Genomic DNA, 19,597 nt, shown 5'->3' with positions numbered 1-19,597 from the left:
CTACCTAAAGTCTATTTACTTTGGACATAAAATATTTTTAAAAGAACTGATAAATAAAAGCAAAAGGAGTTGAAGTTATAAATATATTTATGTTTTTTTGGTGAAGGGAAGTTATAAATATAAATTGCATTCTCAGGTGTAACTTGAATACTGAATAAAATAATGAAGTCAAGATTGAAATAGAAACTGTCCTGTTGGGAATAGAGAAGAAATAAAAATTTCAGAATTTGTTTATAAATTTAAGTCAAGCATTAAATTTTCATCTAAAGAATTAGAAAAATGAATGAAGTTATTTTTTTAGGTAAATAAACAAAAAATGAACTTCATGAGGGCGGCTCCTTAGTACATGGATCAAAATTGATAAACAAGTCCGTGTTTTTTTTGCTGACGTAGCTATTTGAGTTGCAAAATTGAAAAATGAAGCTTCGTAGGCATTTGACATCTTTATACATTTTTTCTTCTATAGTGTATAGTTTTAGTGTATAAAAATCATATTTTCATTCTTCTACTTGGCCTGAGAAATTCCATCTTGACATCTTATTGAGTTATTGGCGTGTGCAATTTCATGCCCATAAATAGTTAGTACAAAAGGTTTTTATTTTTTTAAATGTATTTAATGGATAAATCTGAAGTACATATTTATGGACTATTTTACCCAAAAAAGAATGTTCAACTCCAAACTACATTAATATGCCAGCTGGCAGATCTTGGATATGCGTTGTGGATTCTTCTTAATCTTACCAATATGATGCTTTATGTTATTTTGATTATATATAGACCGATGCATGTGATGTGAGAGATGCTACTGTGATTTATATAGATCCTTTCTTGAGTATGAGGAATCTCCTTTCTCTGTATTATCATTATGAAATTTTCTTAAAAAGTAATAAGAAGAGAGTTACTACCACCTAAGAGAGGCTTGAGTATGTTTTTTTTATTTTTGACATTTGAGGTTCGTCTGGGCTAGCTTGCATGCACTTGTCGTTAGAGAAGTATGGATTTTACCACTCTACCAACTCTGCTCGACAAGGCTTGAGTATGTTGCGCCATAGTATAGTAGTGTATAGTCGAAATCCACCACTTGTTTTGTAGATAAACTATACCAAAAGAAAATTCACTTATGTGAAACAAGTGGTCTGAGTCTTGACCACAAGTTTCATTTTTTTACCATAGGCTGCATTGCCCTAATTGTGCAACACTGAAGCAATTTATTTATTTTTTCCTAATAAAAGCAGAGAGTATCAGGAGAGAATAGAAGAATTACCAAAAAAAGAAAAGAAAAATAAATGGAATATTTCCGTTTTTTGCGCTTGGGCATGCAGGCGACCGTTAGTAAGAATGTTACCTACTTTTACTTTTTTTTTTGGGTGGGAGAGAAGATAAATACTTTATTCATAAACTAAAAAATTACAGACACATAAAAGAAAGGTTAAATACAACAGAAAAATGCATGAAAACACAAGGTTTGAATAGAATCAAGGAGCAGAAATTGACCAAACTGTCGTCAATGCTTAATAAACCCTTAGAAACGGAAGCTATATTTACAACAATTAAGCACCAACGCCCACTGTAACCTACTTTTACGGGTAAAAAGAAAAGAAAACTAGCGAAGGAAAACAAATAGAAAAAAAAGAGAAGAAAGGTATAAAGAAAATATCACCGAATCCATGGTGTCATCCTATGTGGCATCGTTTGACTCGCTTCACCATTTTGCCCTTGTCCAAATTCCTAAATTTCATCTTCACCAGACCCCTCCCCGATTGGCCAAGTTGAAACTTGAAGTTTCTCTCTCTTGCCTCTTCCACCTGACTCCTCACGAAGCTTGTCGCCAGCTGGTCAATTTTCGATCTCGATTGAGAGAGAGAGAGAGAGCGAAAGAGAAAGAGCTGCTGACTTTCTGCTGTTTCTTCTCTTCCTCTTTGCCCATAAAAACAGCTTGCTTACTTGGGTATTGCTTCTATATATAATCAATCCGTTCTACCTTCCATCGATCAATTTCTCCTCTCCCCCTTTACGTGTCTCTTTTCTCCCTCCAACGTTGTTATGGCATCCATTTCCAAGCTTCCAGGCTCTGCTTTCGCTTCTTCTTCTTCTTCCTCTCGCAGCAGCTTCAGATCTTCCGAACCCAGAGCTCTAGTTGGTTTCTTTAACGCGTCCACCGCTAGCAGAGGACTCTCATCCTTCAAGTTATCCATTCATAGAAATCATGTTGACAACCGCTGTTTGATGTAAGTCCGCCTATTATTTTCCTTTTCCCCATATATGCCCATCCATCTTTCTCTTCATCATCTTTAAAGCTTATTACTTGAATTCCGGATATTATTTTCTTATCGTAATTAAAATTTTGAATTTCTAATATACTGCTCCTCCACAAAAAAACCTTCGCGCTTTCAGATTTAGTTCCTTCATCGACTGTTAAATCTCCGTAGCTTTGCATTTTCGTATTTTGGCCTGCAATACCGCGTTACGCCGACCTAGGGTTACTAGAAAGATGACATCCTTTAATCTTTGTATCGTCTTGAGTTTTATATCTTCTTGAATTGAACTAAAAGAGTACGATCACCGGGGCTTTTGACAACGCTTCTCCTTGTCTTTCTTGTTGTATTGCTACTTTCATTCATTAATTGTTCAATTGCACTTTGTCATAACCCCCAAAATAAAACAAAAGATTCAATTGCTCTTTGTCTGTTTCTCTTTTTATTCTGATGTCTCTTACACTCGTTTATAATTCACTACTACTCCTCACCACAGTGTTCGGTGCTCCAAAGTTGATGGCAATGGGTCCCAGTCAAAGAGAACCGTTCTTCATGATCTCTACGAGAAGGAAGGGCAGAGTCCTTGGTACGATAATCTCTGCCGCCCAGTCACAGATTTGCTGCCTCTGATTGCTAGTGGGGTTAGGGGAGTCACCAGCAATCCTGCGGTAACTATGTCTCACTTTCTTCTGTAGCTATTCACTATCATCCATTTGACTTTCAATATAGCTAAGATTCATTGAATCTCGTTTCAGATCTTCCAGAAGGCGATATCATCATCAAGTGCTTACAATGAACAGTTCAGGTAGTGCCAGTTATCTCTCATACTCCACAATCAGTCTTAACTTGACTGGTTGAAATTTAAGTAAAATCTAAGAAATCAATTTTCTTCGATTGAAAAGTTCCTGTTTTCTTTTTGCTTATAATTTTATTCCACTTAGTTAAAATGGAATTATCATCCAAGTCAACTATTGTTTTGTTAGTTTTTTCTACGATCATCTGTTTTAATTCTCATCCATGAACCATAAACCTCACCTCCAACCAAAAAGTGTCTTACTATTTTTTATTTTTTGTCATGGGGGTGACATCTTGACTAGTCCTGTGGATTCATACTTACCCACAATCACAACGACCAGATCATACCAAGGTTGAATGAGATCATTCAGCTTTCATCAAAAGCCATGAAGAGCACTAAACTCCCTCATATGAGTGATTCCAAGGCAATAAGGAGTCAAACTTAGGACCTCTTAGACGATGATCCCTTGCCAACTCGACTACCCCTTGTGGTTTGATCTACTGCTACATTTTCTGGTTCTTAACTACAGACTGTGAGTTGAGCTTGTTGAACCTCCTCTCCCTAACAGAGAGGGGGGGGGGTCCAGTAAGTTGTTTATTTGGCTGAGATTGAAGTGAATTTTGCAGCGAACTTGTAAAAGCTGGAAAAGACATTGAAGCTGCATACTGGGAACTGGTGATCAAGGACATTCAAGATGCATGCCAGCTCTTTGAACCTATCTATGATGAAACAAATGCAGCTGATGGCTATGTCTCTGTTGAGGTTTCACCAATGCTTGCCGACGATATGCAAGGGACTGTAGAGGCTGCAAAATGGCTTCATAAGGTGGTTGACCGTCGCAATGTGTATATAAAAATCCCTGCTACTGCAGCATGTGTCCCGGCTATCAAGGAAGTTATTGCACTTGGTATAAGTGTCAATGTAACTGTAAGTTCCTTCCAAATATATTACTCTTTGACATGTACTTGAAACTCAATCAAAGAAGGGATTAGTCTCAATTGTTCTATAAGAAGAAAAAAAGATGGATTTTTGCCCCTAGAAAAGGGCATCTCTCAATACAAGAGTAAGCCACTGTGTGGTCTGGGGTGGGTGTGTAATATATGCAGCCTTTCCCCTGATTTTGCAGATCAGCTATTTCCATATGCAAACCTTTGACTAGTTGATCACAATGGAGCAACCTTACCATTGCACCAATGAAGGGATTAGTCCTTGTTCTTTGACCTATAGTAAATCATATGATGAGTTAATGCTGATGAATTATCTAATTTGTGAGCTAACTTCTATATATTTCATCTAATTTGGGGAAAACTCCATGCTCCTGACTTCCTACTGCTCTTGTACGCAGCCAGTTATTTTTCTATATGTGGTTGTCAAAATTTACGTGTTCCAGCTGAAAGGTTCTATGAGACCAGTATGAAGGTCTAGATAAATTTTGGTGGTCAGTGTCCTTGAAGTGGCCTCTCTCATAAAACATGACGATTATTCTTGTTTGTTCAATTGTACAGCTCATATTCTCCCTTGCTAGATATGAAGCAGTAATTGATGCTTACTTGGACGGGCTAGAGGCTTCTGGGTTGAGTGACCTCTCTAAAGTTACGAGTGTTGCTTCCTTCTTTGTTAGTCGGGTAGACACCCTCGTTGACAAGATGCTGGAGAAGAATGGAAGCCCTGAAGCTCTTGGTCTCCGGGGAAAGGTTAGTTGAGGCTTGTTTTGACAATTACTGTTTCAAAAGGGGATTAGCATTACTGAGTAAAACTTTTTATTTGGTATTGTAGGCTGCAGTAGCTCAGGCTGTAATGGCATACCAGCTCTACCAGAAGAAATTCTCAGGCCCACGATGGGAGGCTTTGGTGAAGAAAGGTGCCAAGAAGCAGAGGCTGCTTTGGGCCTCAACCAGTGTCAAGAACCCAGCCTATCCTGATACCTTATACGTTGCTCCTCTCATTGGACCAGACACTGTAAGCCATTCAATCTCTACCCACTCTCCCATATATAAATAGTAGATAATGTTTAAAATTGCTAGAGCAATAAATACGGTGGAAAATGTAGCTTCATGATAATTTTGACTTGCCAAAACATATCCCTTATCTGTGAACTTGGGTTCTCTCATGCCTATCCCTTAACACTCTCAGGTCTCGACCATGCCTGACCAAGCAGTCCAAGCATTCATTGACCATGGTACTGTCTCAAGGACAATTGATTCCAATGTATCAGAGGCTGACGGCGTCTACAATGCACTTCAGAAATTCGGAATTGACTGGAACGAGGTTGGGGACCTGCTTGAAATTGAAGGTGTAGATGTTTTCAAGAAGAGCTTCGTAAGCCTGCTTGGTACCTTGCAAGAGAAGAAGAACACCCTTTAGTTGGCCTCATTAGCCCGTTGGGTCCATCACTATGAAGCTAGGCTTTCTCTTTTGTCAAATTCAATTTTTTGGGGGGGTGGAGGAATCAGAAAGACCTGAAATAAAAATATGATTTGATTCGCTGGTATTTTAGATAGTCTGAAACCAAATTGAGGGTTTACTTGGTGTTTTATCTTTCCGGAACTGGCTGAGACTGGTTGAAACTGTTTGCAAGGCACGTTGATTGTTGCAATGTTGCATTTTGAATTGGTGAAGGCCTCACCAAACCAAGAAGTATATATGCTGGACGCAGCCGCGCAAATTGCTTGCAGGCTTTGTATTCTTTCCCTTGAAAAGGCTTCATTGTTTTGATGAGATACAAAAAGATATTTACTGTAATAAAGTTCTATAATTGATTTTGTTTTCTTACTTCTTTTCGGTAATGAAGTTGTGTAAATAATGGTAATTAGCTATTTGTTGCTCAAAGATCCATTGTCTGTCAATGGTCACAAAATTTGGTAAAGCCAATACATGTAAAACAAGCAAGGTGAAGAAGCTAGCTTGATCATGATCTCTCAAAGATGCCTTTGACATAGACCATGCCTTTCTCGCTGAGTCGAAGATCCTTCCTCATCTGCTCGATCTGTTGATCATCTCCCTGGACTAGGATCTCGGAGAGGCTCCCGTTCTCATCGACCATCATCTTCACCTTGATCTGCTCCTTTCTCGAAGCTCGTTTCCAATAGTATATACCCCTGCAAGGCAACACAAACACAAAACTTTGCAGAAAACAGGAGAACCAATAAACAGTACGTGATGGAAAAAGGTAGGGGAAAGAGGTTCGCTTACGCCAGTGGGCTTAAAATGGTGAGGAAGTACCAATTGTCTCCCACCTCCGGAACGGTAATAGTGAGCACAAGCCCAACGCTTCCCAGACTGATACATGTACAGAGCGTCAGGAATGCGGCTTGGCCCCTGCTTGGAGTCATCATGCCTTCAAACCTTGTGCATTAAACAAGGAAGTTATTCACCATTAGTTTTCTACTTTACAATTTTTCTCAGGGAAAAAAAATTTGCTAGATATTTTGATATACTAGTCATGTTACACGGTGATTACAGGGCGTGGCCATATCCTATCCAATACTCTCTACTTCTATTACACGGTGGCCTTCCCTGGTTGTTGGGCTTGGGGCCTTGAGGGTCAGGGTCGTGTAGGAAAGGAAAAGTTTACTTTTTTTCTCAGAGAAACGGACAGATGGGTACGTTATGGTCTCTCCTCGATCGGACACCACAAAATTGTTGCGAGTGAAGTAAGATAAAACTTCTCCTGCAATCAGATTTGGTGCTTTCTTCTTCCCTTCTTCTTCTTCACTGACAAATGTCTTCTGCACAATCTGTAGTAACAGAAATAAGAAAATAAACAGGACGAAACTCAGAAACTCTAAAATTCAAATGGAAAATCACAACATGTATCAAAAGAACTTGGGTCGACATGAACAGAAAACATCAACAGGACACACAAGTCATCGAAAATCCACGGTCTCTCCAACAACAACGATCTACAAAAACGGAAATAAGTTTAAAAGGATACCTTGGATTTTACGGACCGCTTGATCAGAGACCAAAGCCCCGGAACTGAAATGACAAAGAGGCCTAGAGAAGTATAATAGCTGGTCAAGGAATAACCGACGCTCTCTGCAAGAGGGTACAGAGGGAGGTGTTGGAGATGCTGGTGATGATGAACCATATCAGCAGCAGCAGCAGCAGGCGAAACTGAAGATGCAAGAGAATCGTACAGAGAAACGCGGAGTGCGAGCCTTTTGGTTCTCACAAATTTATGCCCTCCAGGCCAATTTGTACCTTCTCCAGCTTCAAGCTTTCGAGGCAGAGGATGGGAAGACAGAGGAGGCAACACAAGCTTTGCTGCCATTTGCTTGCTCGGCTTGTCTATGTGGACTGTGGATGGGTTACTGGGATTTCACCGTCGTCTCCGGCACCAAGATTGAGTTGCCCAACAGAGAGAGAGAGAAAAGGGGCCAATACCAAAGAAAATAAGACGATATATCCTTCAAGAGTTCAGGCCAGGCCTTCACACTGGCTGGAATGACAGTAAAACCCTCGGGGAGCAAGGAAAATTACGAATTTACAAAATTACAAACATGAGGCTGAGACGGAGGATGGATAAGAGAAGCTTGAAAAAGTGACAATGGAGAGAGGGTGGGGGTTGTGTGGGGAGTATGAAAGCCACGCTTCCACACATATCTGGAACTCCTCCTAGAATGTCCCTATTATACCTCATTCCTCTGTAATGTAAGTAACACTACAAATTAAAGAAACTATTGTTGTTTCTTGACTCCCTGCGTATGTATGCCTTTAAAGTTTAAACTGTGAACATAATCCGAGACAGAGACACAGACAGAGAGCTAGAGAGCTAGAGAGCTAGAGAGGGAGGAATGGCACTTCGTCCACCCATCGCCGGGCTGAAGGACACAACGACCTCAGCTATAAGGTCTCCCTTGTCTTCAACGGGCCATGTCGGCCTCAGAATGCCGGCCGATCGGTTCGCCCTCAGATCGTCTTTCACTTCTCCCTCTCTGCATCTATTGCTTCCTCCTCCTCCTCCTCACCAATCCGTCTCCTCTGCTGCTCCAAAATTCTCTATGCGTGTCGCTTCCAAGCAAGCATACATTTGCCGTGACTGCGGGTTCTCTTTTACTGCTGCTTATCTTTCTTGGATATGGATAATTGATGGTTATACTGACAATTAAGTATCTTTGCGTAGGTATATTTACAATGATCGAACTCCTTTTGAGAAATTAGCCGATGGCTACTTCTGCCCAGGTAAAATTTCACTTCATTACTGTATGTATTGAATTGGGTTTGGGTGTTTTTCCTTTAAATTTGTTCTTGCCCCACTATTGTTCCATTTTCTGTAGTTGTTCGGTTATTGGGGAGATGGGATTGATAATAGCATGTCTATTTCTTGCCTTCACCCCTATTTCCTTCGGTCTTTTAATCTCGAAAATAGAAACAGAGAAGAGAAGAAGAAACCATGTAAGCCCACTGTCAACAAGAAGTTGATTCAATGGATTTTATTGCAGTTTGCGGGGCTCCAAAGAGAAGATTCAGGCCTTACGAGCCTGCCGTAGTGAAGAATGCTAATGAAAAGGATGTTCGCAAAGCCCGCAAAGCACAGCTCCAAAGAGATGAAGCAATCGGGTTTGTTTTCCTGCTTCGGTGTTTCCAGTTAATAATAGTTTACTGTTTCTCCTATTCAGTACGTCTTGACGGATAGGACTAGATGGAGGTTTGGCTGGTTACTTGAGAAGAAAGCTGAAGCTATATATGCAAACATTTCCAATTTCTTTCTAACTTGCTTTGTATTTTACTGGATGCAGGCGAGCTTTGCCAATTGCAGTTGTTGTTGGGGTTGCAGGCCTGGCTGGATTATACTTTTACCTCAACAATGCCTTTTAGTTGCTCTTGCAATCCTTAATTATAGATTTCAATTCCTCTTTCTTCGTGCTTTTGGTTTCTGATAACCGGGAGGAAGACTATTACTATTATGATATTTTGTCTTCTACAACTACAACTACTACTACTACTACCCCTACCCCCTGTAGACTGTAGTTCGTCTAATTGTCTCTCAATTTCAAGTGAATATCTTGTAATATTCATTTATTTGTTCATCCTATAATTTCGTGATTTCCATCCTTATATTGTCTAAGGGCAGAGAACGATGTTACGTTGCATGGCTGTCAGCTGTGAATATATCGTGGATTTCCAATACTACCGCTACTTCCCTTCCCCTTGGGCCTTGAGTCCTTGACTACTGCTCATGATATCGGATTCCGATACAGGCAAATCGTGCTACTATCCACGAAACAAAACTAAAAGAGCAGTGGATAAAATAACCTACGAGTTTAACTATATCTTGAAGAATATTATTAGCGATCAAAAGAGGAGAGAGGGTGTGGAGAATCCGAGGGGAAGAACTTAAAGCAGCAGCAGGCCTGCCTTCGTAATTAGTTTCCATCTCCAAGGAGGCGATCCCTTCTGATATATATGGCTTGTAGCATTTGTACAGGTTTTCTTCTTTTTGAAACCATTCTATGATATGAACCTCAAGTACTGAATACAAATCTTAGATGTCAAATGTTTGACTTCACAGAGGGGGAAAACGATCATAACTAGTGCACAAGGCTTCCAGGTATAACAGGTTTTGGGGTTTGTGACATGTACGGTCTCTTACCCTTAAACTTAACTGATGCACGAAGCACGACCTTCAATTCCAGGAGAAGCCACTCCCAAATATTGAATACTAACGGTAATGAGTAGTCTTAGTAACCCATCTAGTCGCAGCGGAATAGATGTGTTTGAAGAATCTAAACCTACATCACCACAAGACTACTCATTTTGTTTGTTGCTTACTAGTCCTTATTTTCTGAATCAATGTCCGCACCTGAGTTTTTTTTAGTCCCGACTCCTGGTTGAATGTCATAGTGGCTCGGGTGTCAGACCTTAAGCGCTCTACATAAAGCTCAACTTTATTTTGATGCTTTGAGCTAATTCAAAACTTTCACCCACAGCGGAAAAGAGGGGGGCATGGCCGGAAGGATCTTGCAGGGGCAGTCACCCTCGCAAAGACGCCAGAGACAAAAAAAACTTGGATTAATAATGCTAATATTTGCCTATGATTGATTTTGAATTCTCAATATAAATGGCCATTTGAACCGTTTGATCTTTTGCTTTATTACATCTATAAAGAATTATTACATCTATAAAGAAAATGTGTTAAGAATATACATGTACCTTGTAAAGTTGAAACTGGTGTCTCAGTAACTACCAGGATGGCTCATCAGGGATAGAGATCATCTACAAGTAATATCTACTGGTATCATTCTTGCAGGGCAAATGAACCGTCTATCCTTCGCTCCATGGAAACTAGGGGAGAGATATCTAAAGAATACATATCATCAAAGCTAGATGAAGGTGCATTTTCAAATTCATATGGGCCTCCCTTGGCTCCCCAAACCTGTTTGATATGAAACACTCTTTTAACAGTAAATCCAGAGAACAAAGATAAGACAGATAATGCAATGTTAGAGTAACATATTTGAGTTCTTACCTGATTACCATTTTCATCATAGCCCCTGTCCCAAGATTGTATTTTGCCATTCCTCAAGACTGAAAGCTCAGAAGTACAGTATGTCGCACTGTTCTGTAGAAGATAAATAATGCTGTTGGAAATATTTCAGTTGTTCAACCAAAAACATAAAAGTTCAGATCCAACCCCAAAATATGGTCAGTGGCAGCAGAGATGGAAGTATACCCATGAATTAGGGAAGCCACCTGGTGGAGTAGAACCCTCGTATAAGCAGCGCTTTCCACGTTCACAACGCTTGAGATGAATGGTTGTCAAATGTTCAGCAATGTCCTATGCACGATATAGAAAATGAAATCACATATAAATCCCATCTCAAAGGTAATTATAAAATGATGACAGCAAAGTATATTGCAGAGCGCTCCAATAATGAACATGGCATGATCCCTTGCTAGCAAAGTCAGCTGTTTCTCACAAGTGATGTGTGGCACTAGGTCATGTGGAGTGACATTCATGACATGTCAAATCTTGACTTGTAGTCCAGACCCATTTCTTGGTTGTGTGAAGAACATCCTAACAGTAGCTCTGTCAGATCCTCGACAAATGTTGATGTCATTTCAAATTTTTGCCAATGATTCATGCCAGGCATGTTACATTTATGTCATATAACTAACTAGAATCTAAGTTTCTCTATAAATGACAACAGGAAGGCTTGAACTTCCAATGAAGATTTCATGATTAAAACCATAAGCTATACATTTCATCAAATTTTCAGCTTGAGAAGTATCATCTATACTTTATTCAAGTATATATTATTGAAACACTGTTAAAAAAGGTCAAGGTTAAGACTTAAGAGTAGGCTGTTTCTAAAGGATTATGTGGGCCCTGAATCTGGTGACTACCTCACCAATTCAGTAGTTGTCTTGGACAAAGTTTAGAAAGAAAATAGAAATAGAAGTAAGGCCCTAACGGAGAGGTTTGGACACGCTGCCCACTTTCCGCAAGCAAGCAGAACGTGCAGGATGGGCTGAATGATCATTTCACAAAGGATGAGGAGACAGACATGACTGAGCAGCCCAACACACCGTCCAGCCTTTTTTCCAAAGAGTAATTAAGCAACAACTAAATTCAATAATGCAACAAAAAAATTGCAAGAAGAACTAAATGCATCAAATTGACAGATAAAATGGACCCACAAACAATATATACTATGGGCTTCACCTTTGAATTCCAGGCAGTTTTCATTGAAAAAGTGATGTTGGTCTTCGACGAGTATAGTTGTATTAAGAAACCCTCGTCTGTCCAATGCACATGAAGTCGAAGACCTTTTGAATTCAAATGAAATACCCTTAGGGTGCATTTGGTAACGGGCCAAGGAACTGTTTTTGGCGTTCTATCATTCTCAGGACGCAAAAAAACAACCAAAAACCGTTTGGCAAAACAGGTCGTTCTATCATTTTTAAGAAACAAATCGGTCTAATTTTTGGTCTAAGAAGGTGTTTTGCAAAACAACTTTGACTTGTTTTGTCGTTCTCAAAAATAAAAAGCACATCTCAAAATTAGGCATAAAGAGGAAACTCCACCCAAATTTTATTCAGTCACAACTTCTAACTCATTCTAGCCTTCATTAAAAATAAATAAATTAACAAAAAAAATCCTCTCTCTCTCTCTCTCTCTCTCTCGTCTCTGTGATCTCCTGTGTTTTCATGTTTTCTGTTCTCTTCATGCTCTTTTCAGCAGCAGGTTCTTCATGATTTGAATACTCTATTTATGGATTTTTGCCATGCGTTGTTTGATTAATTGATTCTCTAATCATTAGGAAGAAATGGCAGTTGTTTGTTAGGATATTCTCCCATCCATGCTACTTATGAACTTATTACAGGTGCACTGGCACAACTTGAGAAGATTCCTTCTTGTGGTTGAGAAGAAATACACAAAATATGATCTGAACGAAATGCAATTTGTTAAGTACCCGAATGAGGCAACTTAACAAAGATGGAATAACTCTAAGAAGATAATAGCAATAATGGACTTTGAATAAAGTTGAACAAGAAACAAAACACATTACTAGCAGTAAGTGAATCCTATGGCTACCCAAGAGCAATAACTCTCACCCAATAACTCAAAAACCTTCTCTCCTCTACTCTTCCTTCCCCCTATTTATAACAATTTCGTTCCTACCGTATTAATCAACTGAATCATCCCAATTCGAATAAGACTCTTCAAATCTAATCCTAAAAAGTAACCTGAATATAATATGACTCTTCAAATCTTCCACCCGATTTAGGGGATTTGCTTGCCACGCTTTCGTTTATAGACTTGTGATACAAGGGGCTTATCAATACTCCCCTACAACAGTTTCACCTTGTCCTCAAGGTGAAAATCTGGAAAGTGGGACTGCATCTCCAAAGTGGGACTTCATCCTCCGTTCAATACTTCTTTCCAGCCTTCTTTACAGCCCGATTTGGCAATTCAGTCACATTGATACTATACTCTGATCCAACTTGGTTGGTGTCTATCGCCAAATTCGATCTCGATTGTCTCCCGTCGCTAAACTCACACTTCAAGGCTTCTTTGAATCCCGTCCAAGAAAATGCCGTCCAATTCTTGCGATAGATCCAGTCAAGTGCCTCTCCTTCCAGATGTTGGATCTCCACCCCAACCACTGCTCTTCCTTGATCTGGTTCTCCCAGTAGAAGAGAAGAACCTCTAAAATCCATCTTTGAACTCCTCCTTCACCAAAAAACGAAGGTAGTGCCATCACCTCCTTGGATCGTTACAGCTCTTATACCAATTGTTAAATACCCGAATGAGGCAACTTAACAAAGATGGAATAACTCAAGAAGATAATAGCAATAATGGACTTTGAATAAAAGTTGAACGAGAAACAAAACACACTACTAGCAGTAGGTGAATCTTACGGCTTCCCAAGAGCAATAAATCTCACCCAATAACTCAAAAACCTTCTCTCCTCTACTCTTCCTTCCCCCTATTTATAGCAATTTCGTTCCTACAGTATTAATCAACAGAATCATCCCAATTCGAATAGGACTCTTCAAATCTAAACCTAAAAAGTAACCTGAATGTAATATGACTCTTCAAATCTAATCCTAAAAAGTAAACTGAATGTAATATGACTCTTCAAATCTTCCACCCGATTTAGGGGATTTGCTTGCCACGCTTTCATTTATAAACTCATGATACAAGGGGCTTATCACAATTCCACAACTGGATTTTGATAGAGATATTTGGGGTGATCTCCCAATGTAACTTAGCAGGAATGAACCATCAAAATGGAAGGCCAAAACAGTGGTAAATAGTGACAGACAGACGAAACTAGAAGAGCATTTAAAAAAAGGACTAGATCGTGCACTGATTCTGTATCGAAGCACAATCTCTTAATATAATGATGCTGCAATTCCATGAAAAATTGCTTCACGTAATCCAACATGAAATGCAGTTGAAAATCGAGTCAGAAGCCATGAGATTCAAAGCCTTGCAACCGAAGATTCTGAAATTTTCTGAATGTGTTTCTCTCCGACTTGTCAGAGAGAAATAAAGGTAATGTTTCCAGATTCAAAGTTCCAAACTGCAAAGAGGAGACCTAATCAAGAATGGAAGGAAATAAAATTAAAGATCCAATGCTCTCTCTTTTTCTTTGGGCCCAAGGAAAAGGGTAAAATTCTGAACTGAAATGTCCAAAGAGAAATGAGAACAACGACGGGGCATATAAAAAAGAAAATCAAAAACTCAAAGTCTCAGAGAAGTGAATGAATCTAGAGATAACTTATGGGGGGAGAGACTGTAAAAGCACAAGGTCTGCCAATCAAACATGGACTTCCCACAGACATTTAAGGGTAGAATGTAACCAAAAAGAACAAAACTTATAAAAGGTGGATTTGTTTCACAACTCTCGAATTTCTCAGCACAGATTTTATTAAACAATCAAAACTGTGCTCAGACCACCATTCTTTGATGAGAATGCTAGAAAACAATTCTTGGAAAGTACGCTATTCTCAGAAAAGACCATTGCCAAACGCATACTTAAAAGGATGCATAATGATCAATTTGAAAGAAAGTACTACAAGATATAGCACATACGATATATGAGAAACTATTATCTGCAACATGGATGCAATATGGTGGATTTTATATGCCTCATGAACACAAACAAATGATAACATGACATAGATAACCATGCAACAAATGTGGAGACATGAAACCATGTCATGATGTAGAAACAAGGTGTGGCCAAGCACAGAGAGAAAATTTAAATCTTTCATGAGGAATGTGATCTTGACACTGGAACACTCCCCCCCCCCCCCCCCCCCAGGTGTCTATTCCTCCTATTTTTTGGTTGTTGACGCTTTATTTTTGGGGTGAGGAAGCAGGGGAGGGTGGGATGTGTGGAGAAGAAAGGGGACTTATGATTTGCTTCGCTTCAGTAATATGGTTTTAAACAACTAAAAACATCTTTAGAGAAGATGGCACTTTCAAGGATTTCTTAGTGGACAAAAGGGGATTAATTTTATGGATCCCTCATCTGGAAACAAGTTAACGGGTTACTGGGTTTGCCATTCTCATCAAACTGTATACTCATCAACCATCATAGCAACTCTGAGAATAAAATTTATTGAAATAAAAATACTCTGGTATTTTAAGAGACTGAAACAATGTTACTGCAGTAACTTTTTAATTAATTCTTTTTTAATTCAAACCCCTCCCCCACAAAACAAAAAAATAAAATTTTATAATTGTTACTGTAGAAGTTAGGCTTTGCAGACAAGAACACCGGAAAAACTGTGAAGTTGAAAACTTGCAAATCATCTTTTTCTTAGCCAGGACACAGCAATGGCTAGCCATTTCTAAGAGGGCAGATGGAAGAAAAAATGTTACATAATTAAGTCTTTTTTTTTTTTTTTTGAGGGGGGAGGGAAGGGGGTTGGAGCAGAGTAAGAAACGTTTGCAATGGAACAGTTGATGGGCAAAAGAGAGGCACCTCCATAACATAACAAACACCCCTATAGGTTCTCACAGACATCCTCAGGAGCTAACATCCTGATGCAAATAAGGTTAATCCATCAATCCACTTCTCACCAAACATTAAAAACCACTTTGTTATAGGTGAAAGATATAAAAAAAATTCTTGAATCCCAAATTAAAATTTTCCCAGTGGCTGTAGAGGAACTACCATACAAATTTTATCACTAAAATTTACCATTTTCTTTTTCCATGTAGCAGCAGTTTCAACTAAAGATACAAGTTGAACGTGGAGTCTTACCCCAACAACTTCTTCGGGCAGTGGGCGCTGGTCTTTTGGCCTATCACAGAAGTTTTTGTAATCCTCTGCATCTCTAATTGCATATGAGCTAAGCTATTCATGTGAAAACCAGTTAGATGTCACAATTAGTTAGAGAACATTATACCATTATCTCTACCATAAACAAATATAAGCACAAAATATGGCCAATGTTAACCAGAAATGTGCATTTCCAATCCTACAACTACTCTCCTAACAATTAAAAAGAGGGGGTGGGGGTTAAAAAGATTCAACAAAAAAAAATACTAGAGGTAAAAACAAAGCAATCTCAACAAACTTAAATGGTCCACACTAGAGCAAGAAATTGTGGATCGTCACTTCAATCAACTAGTCAATAATCACAATTGAATTTGAGCAATGGAATAACAAAAAAAAGAAGGCAATAGATCTAGGAAATTCCAAATGACAAGGCAAAGGGGAAGAAAATGTAAAACAATAGAACTGTACATTTCTCCTTAGAAGTAAATCATGAAAAAGTTAATGAAACGCACCTCAACATCACATTTCATATCTTTTGAACAAGGCTTCACCATATAAAATCTCTAACCAAGAAAAGAAAGGAAGTCGTTAGGCTTGTTTTTTCCAACAATGAACTATCTTCCCTTTTCACCCCAAGCAGCTAAAAGCACAAAAATAAGAACCCACTTGAGTTATCTAAGAAACCACTAAGTCTTTCACTGCTTTCACCCTTCTCTTCCTTCATAACAGGTCCTGTATTTCCTTCTGAAGCATGGGATCAATACTACGGATATATTCCCCAGCCTCCACTAGAAAAAGAGGAAGGCGTTCCTCACCTAGTGAGACAAAAAGTAAGGGAAATTCCAAAAGCTAAAACAGTTTGAGTAAACCAAACTTCCCAAGCTCTTGGTGTGCAGTTTCACCTTCTTCTTTCTCTTCATCTTCCTTTTATGGGTTGAAGAAAGAAGGATCATGTAGAGATATTGCACTATTGAAGGAAAAAGTAGACATCTTCACTACATATTATAAGATAGAATAACAATGTTAGAGTCTACAGTTCTTAAACATCATGATCCAAAAGCATCCTAAAGTAAATTTAGAAAGAACCACTGATGTTCTTCTGCATTAAAAAGAATCCAAAAGTAGCTCCTCTAACACAACATGACATTCCTATGGTAACCAATGATAGTTCTATGAAAATAAAAATAAACTACAAGGAAACAGCAGGACCGAAACCAGCCCCCGAGAAGAAGAGTTGATCTTCATACATAGGTAATTTTATGCACAGGCAAGGTGCTTCGACATGGAGGGAAGGGGCAGCACGCAGGTGGGAGAGAAAGAGGTGAGGAGTAAAGAATGATGGGGACAGAATATAATTGTTGCCAGATACCGTACCTGCCGAAAGGGCTTCTGAGGAGTTCTCCAAAATGCCTGCCATCAGAAGTAGATTATCAACATATTTCCCTTTGAAAATTATATGCACTTTTGCACACACAAAAAATGAAGCAACAACAAATGGATGAGCAGCCACACTTGCCTGTTCAAAATAGAGGACCTTTGAACCATCCACCATCTCTGCTGCCGGGCAAGTTCGCATTCTTCACAAACAAGATCTTAGCTTCAGCGAAGAGATTAATTTAGAGAAAGTAGCATCTTCATATATCGGACATTATTTAAGAAGACACGTTACAACTATAAGTGCCGTGGCACTTTGAGAAACTATGTTTGCAAAGTTGGTTGGGTAATCATCTGGATGGGTAATGGCAAACACAAAGCACAATTTACTATTTCAATGGAATGACGAATCCAAGTTTTGTTGCTCTACCAAACTAGGACAGTAATATGGCCACTTCACATAGCATCAACACTCAGTATTCTAACTAGCGAAGACGTTGAAGTACGTATGAAGAAGAATTTTAGTGATTTCAGATTTCCAAAAGAAGAAATCAAGAAGGCAGTAGTAAATTTGGAAGTCGAAACGTGGAGATTAGTTAACTACTGTATACCTCAAATTGAAGTAATTGTCTGGATCCCTGGAAGCTTGGTCTCGAGAGAACTACAAAAACAAAAGGAGGACGAAAAGAATTGAACAGGAAACAGAAGCAAATTGCTGTAAGGAAAGCGAAAGCGAAAGCGAAAGGAGAGAATGGAAGAAATTAATGGTAAAGGGAAGGGAATGGGTGTTTACCTTCTCACCGCAGAGCGATTCGGCTACAATTCTGGTATGATCCCATCGAGTGGTGGACTTGGTTAGTCTCTTGAGCAGAAACGCACCTCCAATCAGTAATAGCGTCTTCAGAACCAAACCCCGGGTTCGGCCCCAGCCACTGGGATCGGAGCCGGAGCCGGAGCCGGAGCCGGAGCCTGAGTCCGTGCCTGTGCCCGTCGTCATATGAGTACACTAAGAATAATACCAGACAGAGCAGGAAGAAGCCGTGTTAGAGCCATCTATATTGATTCAATTCTATTCACTCCACTCTGTCCGGCCTGTAATTAGAAACTGAAAGAGAGCTGGATAATAGTAAACAGAAAAAACAAAAGATGAGAGGAACTTCAAGAAAAGAAGACGGCGAAGACGAAATAAATAAAAAATAATAAAAAAAAAAAAAGAGGATTCGGGAAAATATTGTGCCAGCTCTGTTATTAGTCCAGTTGAATGGGAGGGAGTTGGAACTTAGAAACTTGGAACTTGGAGGAGGGTTTAACAGGTACGCCTCCGAAAGCCTGTTTTTACCCTTACGGAGAGTTTATCTTTGAGTCACTGATTCATAACCCCCTCTCTCTCTCTCTCTCTCTCTCTCTCGCTCTGTGGAAATCGCAAATTGCAGATGAATGAAACGAGATGATGATTCGATTCGATTCGATGCCATCCAAATGGATGATTTTGATTGTCATGTCATGTCGTTTCCGGTTTCCCTCGAACACACGCCCACCTTCTACAAAAAAAAAAAAAAACACACGCCCACCCACTGCGGCCCACACAACTCAAACTGACTACTCCCCTTGTTTCTGCCCTCGTGTCCTGACTCTGAGAGCGTCTCCTCCTCTTCTCTCCATGCACTTGGCACTCTTTCAAAATCTGGGAATCTGCCAAAAACCTTGTAATTCATGGTCAATAGCGGTTGAGGGAGCACAGACGTCAAGGGAGATGATTCTCACGCACTAATAATTCTGCGTATTTTTCCATTTTATAAAACACTGAAAAAAATCCTAGTTAGTATTAGAATTGATTAAATCTTTCGTTGAATTACTTTTATACCCTTGATAAATAATAGGTAAAGAACTCAATATGATTTATTCTTGACTCATAAATGAGGCCAAAGTAATAATTGTAAATATATTTAATTTTAATGAAGGATAAATAGAGTTTTTCTAGAGTATTAAAATAAACTTTTGCATTCATACTATTTAAATAAAGATAAAATGGTATTTCAACATTAACACCAAGCTTTTGAACTCTCAAGGGGCAACATTAATTATAGAGTAAATTACAGATTGCACCTTTTAATGTTTTAAATTATACATTCTACACTCTCAAAATTACAAGTTGTACATTGCTAACATTCCATCAAATATTTTGTTAAGTAATGAGTAAAATGACTATATTACTCTTATTATAGTTAAATGATATAACTATCCCCATTAAACCCTCAAATTCCCAAACCTTGGATTGGTGAAGGGAAAACTCCTTCACCCATTTTCTACTTTGTCCACTGTTGCCACCGGAAACCACCCCAATCCCTCATTGCCAATGACCGCCGCCTTACCTTCCCCTGCCCCTCTTTATATCTCTTTATATCAAAGAAAGAACAAAAGCCCTA

The 19,597-nt window shown here is 39.1% G+C and overlaps 4 protein-coding genes across 5 annotated transcripts; 2 read left to right on the top strand and 2 right to left on the bottom strand.

Annotated features, from left to right (window-relative positions):
* The first annotated feature begins 1,820 nt into the window (after positions 1-1,820).
* Positions 1,821-5,746, top strand: LOC149019857 (uncharacterized). The gene is made up of 7 exons (XM_089147842.1): positions 1,821-2,228; positions 2,752-2,923; positions 3,011-3,060; positions 3,678-3,978; positions 4,557-4,745; positions 4,828-5,010; positions 5,185-5,746. The coding sequence occupies exons 1-7, from the start codon at positions 2,044-2,046 to the stop codon at positions 5,413-5,415; spliced, it is 1,311 nt and encodes a 436-aa protein (XP_089003968.1). The 5' UTR covers positions 1,821-2,043; the 3' UTR covers positions 5,416-5,746.
* Positions 5,747-5,753: 7 nt separating this feature from the next.
* On the bottom strand, positions 5,754-7,478 carry CCB1 (cofactor assembly of complex C). Its single transcript, XM_089147845.1, has 4 exons — positions 6,986-7,478; positions 6,658-6,788; positions 6,244-6,396; positions 5,754-6,149 (listed from the first exon to the last, which is right to left on the bottom strand). The coding sequence occupies exons 1-4, from the start codon at positions 7,322-7,324 to the stop codon at positions 5,960-5,962; spliced, it is 813 nt and encodes a 270-aa protein (XP_089003971.1). The 5' UTR covers positions 7,325-7,478; the 3' UTR covers positions 5,754-5,959.
* A 122-nt stretch (positions 7,479-7,600) lies between these two features.
* Positions 7,601-9,111, top strand: LOC149019855 (Rubredoxin-like superfamily protein). The gene is made up of 4 exons (XM_089147846.1): positions 7,601-8,098; positions 8,177-8,235; positions 8,496-8,613; positions 8,793-9,111. Exons 1-4 carry the CDS (start codon positions 7,848-7,850, stop codon positions 8,869-8,871), a joined length of 507 nt encoding a protein of 168 aa, XP_089003972.1. The 5' UTR covers positions 7,601-7,847; the 3' UTR covers positions 8,872-9,111.
* Positions 9,112-9,209: 98 nt separating this feature from the next.
* LOC149019854 (chromophore lyase CRL, chloroplastic-like) lies at positions 9,210-18,578 on the bottom strand. 2 transcript variants are annotated; one of them, XM_089147843.1, is made up of 9 exons: positions 17,965-18,578; positions 17,783-17,832; positions 17,314-17,374; positions 17,172-17,207; positions 16,310-16,360; positions 15,780-15,872; positions 10,727-10,831; positions 10,523-10,615; positions 9,212-10,429 (listed from the first exon to the last, which is right to left on the bottom strand). In XM_089147843.1, the coding sequence occupies exons 1-9, from the start codon at positions 18,166-18,168 to the stop codon at positions 10,292-10,294; spliced, it is 831 nt and encodes a 276-aa protein (XP_089003969.1). In that variant the 5' UTR covers positions 18,169-18,578; the 3' UTR covers positions 9,212-10,291. The 2 variants fall into 2 exon arrangements, with proteins under 2 accessions (XP_089003970.1, XP_089003969.1); XM_089147844.1 differs by lacking the exon at positions 16,310-16,360 and having other exon boundaries at positions 9,210-10,429.
* Positions 18,579-19,597: the final 1,019 nt, after the last annotated feature.

Source organism: Hakea prostrata, chromosome 3 (genome assembly GCF_041222555.1).
Source record: "Hakea prostrata isolate BN-2017 chromosome 3, UWA_Hpros_2, whole genome shotgun sequence".
In the NCBI taxonomy this organism is placed as follows: domain Eukaryota; kingdom Viridiplantae; phylum Streptophyta; class Magnoliopsida; order Proteales; family Proteaceae; genus Hakea; species Hakea prostrata.
This window is presented reverse-complemented; position numbering and strand designations above follow the sequence as displayed.

Bases quoted from the DNA above. Each gene is read 5' to 3' on its own strand.
- LOC149019857 (XM_089147842.1), top strand. From the start codon at position 2,044: ATGGCATCCATTTCCAAGCTTCCAGGCTCTGCTTTCGCTTCTTCTTCT. The intron at 3,061-3,677 runs GTAGTGCCAGTT...TGAATTTTGCAG, and splicing joins GCTTACAATGAACAGTTCAG to CGAACTTGTAAAAGCTGGAA. The intron at 3,979-4,556 runs GTAAGTTCCTTC...TCAATTGTACAG, and splicing joins GTATAAGTGTCAATGTAACT to CTCATATTCTCCCTTGCTAG.
- CCB1 (XM_089147845.1), bottom strand. From the start codon at position 7,324: ATGGCAGCAAAGCTTGTGTTGCCTCCTCTGTCTTCCCATCCTCTGCCT. The intron at 6,397-6,657 runs GTACCCATCTGT...TTAATGCACAAG, and splicing joins GATCGAGGAGAGACCATAAC to GTTTGAAGGCATGATGACTC. The intron at 6,150-6,243 runs GTAAGCGAACCT...GTTGCCTTGCAG, and splicing joins ACCATTTTAAGCCCACTGGC to GGGTATATACTATTGGAAAC.
- LOC149019855 (XM_089147846.1), top strand. From the start codon at position 7,848: ATGGCACTTCGTCCACCCATCGCCGGGCTGAAGGACACAACGACCTCA. The intron at 8,236-8,495 runs GTAAAATTTCAC...ATTTTATTGCAG, and splicing joins CGATGGCTACTTCTGCCCAG to TTTGCGGGGCTCCAAAGAGA. The intron at 8,614-8,792 runs GTTTGTTTTCCT...TACTGGATGCAG, and splicing joins CAAAGAGATGAAGCAATCGG to GCGAGCTTTGCCAATTGCAG.
- LOC149019854 (XM_089147843.1), bottom strand. From the start codon at position 18,168: ATGACGACGGGCACAGGCACGGACTCAGGCTCCGGCTCCGGCTCCGGC. The intron at 17,208-17,313 runs GCAAGTGTGGCT...TTCTGATGGCAG, and splicing joins AGGTCCTCTATTTTGAACAG to GCATTTTGGAGAACTCCTCA. The intron at 10,430-10,522 runs GTAAGAACTCAA...CATATCAAACAG, and splicing joins ATGATGAAAATGGTAATCAG to GTTTGGGGAGCCAAGGGAGG.